Here is a 12,272-nt window from a genome sequence, read left to right on the forward strand (position 1 = left end):
CTACAATAGTGTTAATAGTATAAAATATTTTACCTGATGTGTACATGAAAAATGTAGCTAACTTTCCTTATACGAAGTGCATTTTGGCTGCTCTGTAGAAATTTAACACTTATTTAACTAGTTATCCTTCTCTCTTACACAATGTAGGTTAGCCTAATAGTGTGATGTGCAGCACCTCTGCCTTTTTTTTTTTTTTTTTTTTTTTTTAGACATTTCATTAAATATATTTCAAAGACAAAACCTTTGAAAACATAATCTATATGTAGGATCATGCGTAAAGTATGTTTGGAGGACCAAGGGGGTTGTCCCCCTCGGCACACTTTTTTGTCCAAATGTACTTTAAATTACAAACGAAAATGGTAAATAAATACTTTCTTAGGCCCCTATATTTTCTGTAGCATATTTATAAAGCAATATGAGCTGCAACTTTGATGTCAAAATTTTCTGTTGAAAAATTCTCATTAACTATTTCAAAGACAGAGAAAAAGAACATTTATAAACTTGTGTTGTTTTTTTGCAAACGAAGAACTATTTACAAGCTCTTCATCATTTAAATTAATGATACAAATTTACATTATTGTCATCCTGTACAACATTGTTTTCTTAATTAATACTTAATGTTTGATTGTACAGAGGTCTTTCTTTTGATACAACTTAATACTTTGTTTTAGTCTTATTGATCATAAAGATTTGATTTGATTTGAATATATTTTTTTATGTAATAAATACATAAATGGATTGGGCAGCAGGCCTAGGCTATGTAAACCCCTTCCATAGGTACAATGTACAATGTTAATTAATACAAATAATACTACATATAGTTACAGGTTCACATTTTGAACTTTCACTTATATAATCTTTCTGTAAATCAGCATTTAAACTACTAGCATTAATTCTAAATTGACAATGCATAATATTATTTTGCTGTAGCAGAGTTAAATCATGGTAGCTAGTTCATAGATTTCTAAAACAAGGCAAGCTATTGACAAACACGTTGATGAAACAAGAATATCAACAGTCTCGTTTAAAGTAACGTTAATTATTTTGATTATGGTAGATACAATGACATTGTCCGCAAATGCATTCTATTAATAATTCATAAGTATATTTATGTATATAAAGGAATTTTTTTATACTACAATTTTAGACGTATTTTTATTTACACATTTGTGTGAATAATCTAGGATTTTCCAGTTTCGCCTGTCATGGCTAAGGATCCTTATCAAAATAACTTTTGGCTCAGAAAATGTGGTTTTTCAAATTTTACCCACCTCCACCCCTAAATCCTCCATACCTATTGTTATTGTAGAGAATACATGTACTAGTTTCTTTTGTATGAGGTTCCTATTGTTATTGTTGTAGAAAATATACATGTATGTACTATTTTTCTTTTGTATAAGGTGTGGGATATTTTTTGGGCCCCACCTTCTGCTGCATTCTGAAATTGTAAAATATGTAATCTCATTTGGCATTTGTAATAAATGCTCTATACACACACACCCTCTCTTTATTATTTAACATGCTTGATAATTTTGATAATTTTCTTTTCTTTAAGAAATAATAAACTATGTTTTTAAATCTTATTGCTCAAAGAGCAATTGCCCAGAAAAAGAGGTAAAATTTTAAAGTTCGTGTAAAAATTTATAAATTTCAAACTATTTATATCATTAACCTTTTTTATTTTTTAAAAAAGACTGCTTTGTTTTGTGCTTGCTTTACACAAGTTTAAAAATCTCTTTTGATTTCAAAATTAAGTTTCAACAATTCAAGTGAATAGCCCAGGAACAAAAATTTAGTTTTAAAATATTTTTTTCAAGAATTTTTAATATGATATTCTTGTTATTCATCTGTTTTGCAATATAAAGTTCATTCTAAGAAATTAATTTTTTGCTGAGTACTTTGATTTTTTGTGCCATTATTTACACAAAAATACAATTATATAGAATAACACTCGAAATAGCAGGTTTTTTTCTAATCCCATACACACAAAAAATGTTATGTTTCATGTTTAATAATTTTGATAATTTTCTTTTCTTTAGGAAATGGTAAACTATGTAAATCTTCTGTAAGAAAAAGGTTCAAATTTCAGATATAAATTTCAAACTATTGACAACCTTTTTTATTTTTTAAAAAAGAGTAATTGGCTTTACACAAGTTTAAAAATCTCTTGTGTTCAAAATTAAGTTTCAACAATTCAATATACACAAAATTTACAATATGATCACTCTAAAAAAAGTTATTTAATAAAATGTTTTATGTCTTGCAAAAAATAATTGTATTGTGTGGCATTCTGAAGAAGGGAGTACTTTTAATGCGTATGAACTACAAAACGTATTTCTCCATTCAGTGAAAAGAAATTAAATCAAGACTTAATTTTTATGGATACGATTTTAACAAAATAATTGAAATAAATAACGTTATTTCATTGAGACATTGTAAATGATATGAAACTCATTATAATGAACCGGAGAAACTGGTGTTTTAGTAAACCATTCTGTTTTTGTGGCATCCATTTAATTTACTGTTTTAATAAATGTCCAATACCAACAACAAATGTTCATATTTTACATACTGCAGAGAAAAATAAAGAAAACTGCTGTAGTTTATTGAATCAATAAATTGCCAGAGCGCTTACAGACAAATCACTGTTTTGGAGATGTTATGGCATTAAAATGTCTCATGAAGTACGAAAAAGACGAAGGAATAGAGGTATTGAAAATCAAAATGGTTTCTCGGTAATTAAGGTCAGATGTAGCAAACAATTTTTTTCTTTGGAGGAAACTTAAATATCATGTCACAGGTTTAGAAAAGTGGACAATTCTTAGAATTTTTTTTCTCCTAAGAACTGGAAAATGAAATAGACTTGGAAAATATTAGTGATATTTCAATAAAATTACAAATATAGACAAAACACACACAGAAAAGGTTTACAGATGAAAACAGATTTCAGAATATGTTAGATTGGTGCTAAGCGTGTAATATAAACTTTAGAAAAATATATCAAGCCAGGTGAATTTTATAAGGAAAAGCAAATCGGTAAAAATCAGCCTATGTGATATTGCTGATTTTTTGTCATTTTGTTTTTCAAAAAAAAAAAAAAAAAAAAAAAAAAAATTACCTGGCTTGATATATATTTTTTAACGTGAATATTACACTTTTAGCACCAAGTTAACATATTCTGAAATTTGTTTTCACCTATATATTTACCTTTATTGAGTGTGATTGCGCCTTATTTTTAACAGATTTATTTTGGTATTAATTTGAAGCAAAATTTAATCCAAATTTTATACATGAGAAGAAAACACGTACTGTGGCCTTCAGCTCAACATTATTTTAGATAAATCGATACTATTAATTAACGATAGTTATTTTAAATTTATTTGTCAACTAAGATATTCCATCCAAGTGAGATTGAAATGAAAGATGTTATAAAGCTGAGACATTTGATTCATATAAGGATGAATTAACTATAAAACGATATTTTTAGTGATCTAAGAATAAAACTTCATGCTAAATTTTATGACTTCTGCTTTGCTATTGTCAGCTTTCCTTACTTATGAAGGTTTATATCCCTACCACCTGCATATAGGGGTTCTGTCTTTCTTCAGCATGTATAGCCTGCCTAGTTATAAAAAATAGACTGTACCAAGAGCAAACAAGTTGATGGAATATCAAGTCTCATTTATTGTGATCATTTCGCAAGTTCTGTGATCAATACAATTAATATATATCGGACATTTTAACATTTGTACTCGTGTATTTTATAGTTAAGTATCCATACATTTTTATGTAGCGTGCAGTATTTACGTGAGAAGCAAGCTAAAAAAAAGGTCAAAAAAGGATACGAGACAATGTGTTCCAAACGTATTGTTCATAGTTGTAATATACATTCTTATCTGCAAAATCTTAAACGAGGGTGCTTTTGATTGGCATTCGGCAGGAATCTGGGCGTAATTGAAAAGTGAAAATTTTATCGACATGTCACATGAAATTTTAACATTTTTTTTTATTTATTGGGATCCTGTGCAACAAGAAAGGAAAATATTTTCCCGAAATTGAGCTTTGATTTGCTAAAAAATAACTTGAAAATTGGCCAGATCAGACATTTGGTACAAAATGGTACATTTTTAAACACGTTTTTCATAAATTTTTCTATCTGTAGGTCTTCTCTCTATGATTTTGAAACGTTATTTGTGTGTATTTTAATTCAAAGAAACGAATACACTTTTTTTAAAAATGGAGAAAAGACCCAGAGATCACCAAAAACGTACTCCCCCCCCCCCAAAAAAAAAAATTCCAAATGTGTGAATGTGGTGATTCTTTGTCCTTTTAAAATCTCGTGTGTAAGTGTAGCGGTGATAGCTCAGTAGGTTGGGTTAATTGTTTAGTGCAATGAAATCGAAGTTTTTAGTTCGAGCCTGGCATCATCATGGGCGTTAATTTTTTTTCATGCAAACAACCATTTATTTTTCGTTTTATGTACTAATATAATAAAATTTTGAATTAGATTAATTTTGGTTCAGTTTGGTTCTCGAGCGAAATCAATTCTAATCTTCTACTCTATATAATGTATATGTACACGTATCATGCATCTATTAAATAATTTAGGTGTTTATTTCTTGTGAAACATTACTATGTTATAGTACCCCTAAGGAAAAACGGACAAAAATGTTACAATCTCACAATTTCAAACTAATATTGAAAAGAAAACCCATGGACGTGTTTGTACACTCTGATAAGCTATGTTCAGCCAACCAAATCATGAACATTTAAACCATAAATGTTTCGTACAAATGATTCCTGCAGATCACACTGCCAAATGCGCCTATCTTCTTTCATCAAATAACTTGTAAGTCATAACTAAAAATCTTGTTATATATATATATACCTATGCTTGTTATCAAAAGATTTTTTTAAAAATTATCAATTTTTTGAATTTATTGCATTTCCAAATGTGACACATTCTGGGGTATAAAATAGTTTTTGCCCTGTCCGTCTGTCTGTCTGTCTACCTGTCTAACTTAACCTTGCCTATTACTTTTTGATTGAGAGGGGCTATGGCTTTCATATTTCACGTGTATTTTTGTGGCAAGACCTGTTTTGGGGTACCGCCAAATTTGACCTCTTGGCCTTGACCTTTGAGTTTGACCCACTTTTACAAATATTAACAAAATTTAAAACGTTGTCATAACTTTTAAGGGGTTAGTACTAGGGCTGTCACACTTGCCATGTGTATTTCTCGTGACAAAACCTTTCTTTGGGCACCACCAAGTTTTACCTTTTGACATTGGCCTTAGAGTATGACCCACTTTAAAAAAAATTCAACCTTGGTCATAACTTTTGAGCAGTTAGTACTTGGGCTTTCATATTTCTCTTATGACAAGATCTTACTTTGGATACCAACAATCTTTGTCCTTTGAGTCCGACTTGAGAAACTTGAACCCGCCTCATAAGCTAAGATATGGGGGCATCAGTGTGTGTCTTGTTTTTATCGGATAAAAGTGTAGTATGAAGTATATCAAAGTGATATCTTGTAACAGTGTTAAAGTAAGTAAGAAAGATATTTGCTGACATGTCATAAAATAGATATAAGAAACTAATTCATCCTGATAGAGACAAAAAATTCCAATTTCAAATGTGTTTACTATCAATATAAAGATGTCGCATAAAAAGCGTGTCTACTGCATTTAAAATCCAAAAATTCTTTAATAAAAATATCTTTTTATTTTGCATATAAATAGCTTTTGTAATATGTTTATCAATTTAGCAAATAAATGACAAGATAATGATCATGGAATAACAATTACCGAAAGTAAATCAATAGATTTCGAATACGAATTTTGGGTTTACTAAGTGAATGTGATTAACAAAAATTTGAAAAATATAATCAATTAAAACGAAATGTTATAAAATATTTGAACGATTTTATTTTCAAACTTCAGTCTACATTAAGCATCTCTCTTTTACCTAGATATTTGATATTTGGAGTATGAATATCTCATCATGCTTCAATTCGTTGTTAAGTGCTAAATATGCCTTGATGTCATACTTCAGATTAAAATTATTTGATTAACTCCTACATTTTTGTGATAAAGTTTCTCCTTTCTACACTTCAACTTCGGATTTGCCTACACGTCAAGGATGAAATATTCCGACACACTACATAATTTATTGTGAAGATACAAGAAAAATTAAAAGAAACATGGTCTCCAATATTTATTAACTAAACAATACAACATAACATTACTTCATTTGACAAGTGGGCATTTTTATGTATTATTTCCCTATGCAGCAAAAGTTGTAAAATAATAGTGTATGTGATTAAATGATAAAATACATTGTAAATTTCATTTTATTAAACAATATCCTTATAAACAATAGACATAAAACAACATACACATAAAATATATCTTTGGAATGTGTACGATATGTTGTGACTATACATGACAGAACAGAAACTGAAGACAATGCAAAATATATATAACTTACAAATGCCTTCAAAAATCAAAGAACTGGTAAGTCTCATAATTCTGATTGCAAAGTCAAGAAAAACAAACCTCAGAAATGTTCAACCAAGTTAATTAAAGCTTTCATTAAATGAAATTAATCAGGAAGGACATACTTCTGGTTTTATCTTGTATCAGTTAAATAGAAAAATCAAAAATAAATCTGTAATCGCAGTTAACTTTGGAAAATAAAGATTTTATGCAGTCTTTCCTCTTTAGGAACAACCATCAAAATATTATGATCAACTTCAAAGCGTAAATGACACCAAAAAGTCAATGATACTTAAAAATAAAGCTCAATCATCAATTATACATATTTTTTCAGGAACCATAACTACAGTAAAACAAATATAATCACTACCAAAGAGGTGAACATATAACAATATAAAAAAAGTCAACTCAGGCTTGTACATTACATTAAAGGCTCCATCAAAGGAATTTTTTAGTTTGTAGAAAGTTTAAAATTGACCAAATGCTGGGGTTTTTAAATCCTAAATGATGTTGCCTGTGAAGAACAACCTTACAAGTTTTTGTTTAAAAAAAGTGTTAAAAAATGTTTTCCAAAACCACTTTTTCAAGTAATTGTTATTACATGTCCAAATGGTATTTATTAGCAAAATAATATAAAAATAATTTCACTGTTTATGAAGTGCAAGTTTTCATTAAATTCAGATTAAAAATAAAAAATAATATATTTTGATATATAATGCATTTCATAAACATCTGAATTTAAATATCGTTTAGCAACAGAAGGATCAAAAGGCTTGTAGTTTTAAGAAGAATCACCTTTGCAAAGGTGCATTTTCCTCAATTAGTTAGTATATGGAATATTTTTTTAATTGGAAAATTGTTGAAATTTTGACCATTGTTTGAGGTATTGTACTTCTCAGGCCACAAGTTTTGAAACATTTTCAACATTCAGCAATTCTTTAAACAGTTTCTACAAAGAAAAAATGACCTTTATGAAACCTTAAAAACTTGATCAACAGGGCTTGCACAAATAGATTTTATTTCAACATAGGCACACTGTATCTATAAATATAGATAAGGGCAATGATGATCAGTAACCAATCAACACACTGACGAAGATAACTCTAAAGATGGACGCAGTTCCTTTAGTCACTTTTTGTTTTGAGAGTTGTCTCTCTTTGTTGAAAAGCAAACGATGTGAACACGTTGTGGAATACCCTGGGATTACTTTTCAAGAAGGAGGGTGAAAACGAAATTGAAATACAACTACATTTGTAAAAAAAATAAATCGGCAATGCTTACAAACAAAACAGTAGAAATGAAGGAAAAAAAGAAAATTCATTTAAAAAAAGGAGCTCAAGCTTAGAAATGGAGCTCGATATATATTTTCCATAAGAAAAACATAAAACGACAGAATTGGGGTAAAGGTCTCAATGATTGAAATGATACATGAACCGATGATTCTGTGAATGAAGTGAAATATAAAGGGCGTTTTGCGTACTATGCATTCTGCAGTAATGCAGGGCGATCATTACACTCCATACATAGATAAACCGTTCTGTTGTGCATTTTGGACTTTGACCTGAAAAGAGGAAATCAATTTAAAATATTAAGTACCTTTTCCTCATGGATAATATAAACTTTCATTGGTAATTTTGCTTTCAATAGGACATTCATTTATCAAAAAAATTTAATGGAAAAAGAAAACACTTTCAACATAATTTAAGATAACACTCTAATGAGTATATACACTGAAAATATTAATATGGTTTGATAATCAATACGAAAAACAAATCTGCTTCAAATACTTTTTATAATAAAAATAACGTTAAGTTACCTTTCCGAGGGAAACTTCTTCAATTAGTTTGACTACTTCGTCACACTTTTTATCAATGGCTCGTTCCTTTAATGACGTCATGGAATGTCCGCACTCCATCATTGCGCACATTGGATCGTTAGGGTCACATTTCTGATACTACAATTAAAGAAAAAAGGGCCTATAAACAACAAATACAAAGCTCACTTCAGTCACAGGTGCCTGTGGACAGGATCCTTCTCCTAATATCCAATGTTGTTGGACACTTCCTTCAAATAATTATAATATCTACTACACTTATGAACTGTGCATTACATACGAAAAATAGGGTTAAACCCTCATAATTATCGTTCCACACAAATACACCACCCCCACTATTATATATGAGAGAAAAAAAACTCTATATTTAGACTTTTTAACTCATTTTACCCACAGATGCTTAGTGCTAAGTTTCGTTGAGTTTAGCTCAGTGCTCCTGGGAAAGAAAACAAAAATATTAAAAGTTTGCAGACGATGGTGAAATAGACGGACGGCACTCAACTGATGATAAAAAAATCTCACTTGTGCGCATGGTACTGATAAAATAAAAATGATTTTTTTAAAGTCCATCAATAAAAAAAGAATCGTAAAATTAACGATTATGATATATCATGATAAGTTGATATGCGAAACCCCAGTATCAGTTTTATACCCGTTGTGTACGGTTATCAGTAACATACCTGTTTATAAATGTCTGTCTTGAAACCGTTAGTGATGAGGAACTTGGCAATATCTGTCTGTTTGTTGTCTACACAGTCGAACAGCGTAGAGCTATATCGTGTGACGTCACCAAAGGCCTGCAGACCGGACATTAGACTCTTCACCGTCTCAAAGTCCCCAGTCTGTAAAACGTTTGAAAAAGTGGACTAGAAAATTATAATCATTATTTATCAGCAAGCTGTTAAGTTTTTCGGAGCGAGGATTTTTAAAATGTTACATGTCCTCCTTGTTTTTAAAAGATTTTATGTCACGAATGCAAAATTTTAAAACAGGTCTGACCAATTTCTTTATACATGCATGTGAAAATCGAGATTGGTAACTCATTGCTACGTAGATTGGCTTATTGTATATATTCAGCATCCGAAACAATTCAAGAGTGTGCATTTTTTAGAAGTACAATTGATGGAAATTTGGTCAATATAGGGCTTATAATTACTTGGAATTAGAAAAACGTAATTGAAATATTTTAAAGCTATCCTTATTGTGTTTAGTAGACATAAATCTAAAGAAAAGTTTAATCCTTTAAACAACACTTTCTTGTCAAATGTATTGCGAACATATGATCATAACTCATAAAATAAATGTCTTTCGATTTTACTTGACAATGCCTACTAAATTCACACAATTGTTGGTTGTAATACGTCATTACTAAAGGGTGTGTATTGACAAAATTGACAAGTTTAAGGAAATAAACGTTTTAACTGGTAATAGAGCAAAGAAGTCAAACTGACTGGAAATTTCATCACCGATTTTGTGATCAGGTTGAAAATTTGAATTGAATGGTTGAAGGTTTATGCAAAATTTATTTACGTTCAGTTTGTTAAATTTCTGCACCCATTTTCATCCATTCATTTATTTTTTGAAAATAAAAAGAGATCTAGTTATCACTTGACATAAAGGAGTTCTGTTTATTAAGTTTTTCTGCTACACGTCTGGGGGAAGTTATAACATTTTTCATGAATAATTTGTAATTTCTTGAAGATTTCTACATTTTTTATATGTTTAACCAAAGCTAAATTTTAATTGTGCATCAAATGCCACTTTAAGTCATCTATTAATTTTGAAGAGTTTGAAAGTGTATATATTTTTGGTATATACAAATTGGTTATCAATCCATGGGCATCTGATAAATCAAATAATTAAAAATAAAACAAATATAATTATCGGGCATGCTTTTACATTCGTATACTTTTTTTTCGTAGGCGGAAGAATTTAGCAAATTGATTGATTGATTACTTTGTTTAAGAATAAATGTTATAATTTTACCCCAAGTGGTTCAAATCCGTAAAAAGAGACAATAACTTCTACAAATTGTTTATAACACATTTTATGATTTATATCCAATCTATATTTATTTTTAAATAAAAAATTTCATTTTATTATTTAGAAAGTATAAAAAGTTCCTGAAACGGTATTCCCAACAAATCACTGACAAACGTAATAAAATATACCGTGAAATCACTCGTGGATGTTTAATTTTCGTGGTTTTCAAGGTATGAAGAGTCCTACAAATTACATGTATGTCCACCACGAAATGCATTTTTTCACATATATTACTGCTGAAAAATTTTTCAACTGCGAAATCAAATCCCGATGAATCAATATATTTTCCTCAAACCACGAAAATTGACCTTTTAGTATATGATAAATATTTGATTTAAAACAGTAGTTCAAACTTATCATAATTTTTAGATAGGCATATCTACGTTTAACTACTGAATGGTCTACATTAATTTCTAAAACTAGATCAAAGGTTAGCTATCAGTCATTAAATCCTCTAAATGAACTTTTCCCGTTATCTTGTGTATCTAGCCTCAACTGTAAGAAGTATATGTTTGGACCTGTATTGCTGTTTTGAAGGTCTGCTCGAAATCACTGTCCGTCAGATAAATGTTGAGATCAAACTCCTCCACCTCTTTTTTGATCCGCCCAAAATCCTGGGAGCCACACTTCTCAACGGAAAGGTCTGCAGCTAAACGACCAAACTGTTAACATCATACAAAACATTATTTAACAGTACATTCATAAAATGAAAACCTTCTGTCAGAAGCTTACATCAGTTTACATTCTATTCTTTAAAGGATTTTTTATATGAGGAGAACATGTGACTCATATTTAACTAAGGCCAAAATTTGATCATGCACAATAGTCCATGTAAACAATTCAGATCAGAAGCAGAGATAACTCTGACCTCTAAAACATCAGAGGTGGCATCAGGTGCCATTGAGTAGTAAGCATCCCCTGTCTATCGGCACAACCGCCGTGTTCTCCGTGTCAGGATTGGGGAAAAGGAAATATTTCAAAAACAATTTGCTAAGAAAACTAGTATGAAAAACATCCGTCAGCATTAAACATTATGAAAACATTATGATTCTATTTGCTACTAGGTCATTGCGAAGCATCTTTTTTTTTTATTATGTACATGTATAAAATGTAGCTTTGAATAGAAACCAGAAGTCTCTGTCGAGACTGAAGCTCTACTGGTTTGAACTTATAGCAAAGGAAGAGAAAAGTACTTAAGCAGCTGGGATTTGAAACTAAATAGAATATTGATCGTTGATAAAGTCTCTTTATGTTCTTAGTGAGTCTACTTGTGTGCCAAGTTATACTGAAATCAGACCAAAACTGTAGGAGGAGTAGCATTTTGAAACAATTTTACAGACATTTCTATTTTTAGTGAAATCACGGCAACACCGTTTTCATCAAAATAAAAATTCGATACACAGAATTACATATATTAGTGAAAAATTATTCTACTTATGTGCCAAGTTATATTGAAATCAGACCAAAACTGTAGGAGGAGTAGCATTTTGAAACAATTTTACAGATATTTCTATTTTTAGTAACCACGGCAACACCGTTCATCGAAATCAAAAACCGATAAATAGAATTATGTATCTTAGTGTATTCTACTTGTGTGCCAAGTTATAATGAAATTAAAACCAAAACTGTAGGAGGATTAGCATTTTGAAAGAATTTCACAGAAATTTCTATTTTTAGTAACAATGCCAACACCGTTCATCAAAATCAAAAACCAATACACAGAATTATGTATCTTAGTGTAGTATACCTGTGTGCCAAGTTATATTGAAATCAGACCAAAACTGTAAGAGGAGTAGCATTTTGAAAGAATTTCACAGAAATTTCTATTTTTAGTAACAACGCCAACATCGTTCGTCGAAATCAAAAACAGATATAAAGAATTATGTATCTTAGTGTAG

The 12,272-nt window shown here is 29.9% G+C and overlaps 1 protein-coding gene across 1 annotated transcript in view; it reads right to left on the reverse strand.

The window, feature by feature from the left end:
- Nucleotides 1-6,199: 6,199 nt before the first annotated feature.
- Nucleotides 6,200-12,272, reverse strand: part of LOC134233834 (uncharacterized) — a 29,148-nt gene continuing 23,075 nt past the window's right edge. The window contains exons 8-11 of the mRNA XM_062715887.1: nucleotides 10,893-11,036; nucleotides 9,012-9,173; nucleotides 8,314-8,451; nucleotides 6,200-8,058 (exon numbers count right to left, since the gene is read on the reverse strand). Of these exons, the coding sequence (XP_062571871.1) occupies nucleotides 8,008-8,058; nucleotides 8,314-8,451; nucleotides 9,012-9,173; nucleotides 10,893-11,036 (495 nt within the window). The 3' untranslated portion in view covers nucleotides 6,200-8,007. The remainder of the gene's footprint in view (nucleotides 8,059-8,313; nucleotides 8,452-9,011; nucleotides 9,174-10,892; nucleotides 11,037-12,272) is intronic.

This window comes from Saccostrea cucullata, unplaced genomic scaffold, assembly GCF_032062105.1.
Source record: "Saccostrea cucullata isolate Sc308-1 unplaced genomic scaffold, CSIRO_AGI_Scuc_v1 ctg224, whole genome shotgun sequence".
Taxonomy (NCBI): Eukaryota; Metazoa; Mollusca; class Bivalvia; order Ostreida; family Ostreidae; genus Saccostrea; species Saccostrea cuccullata.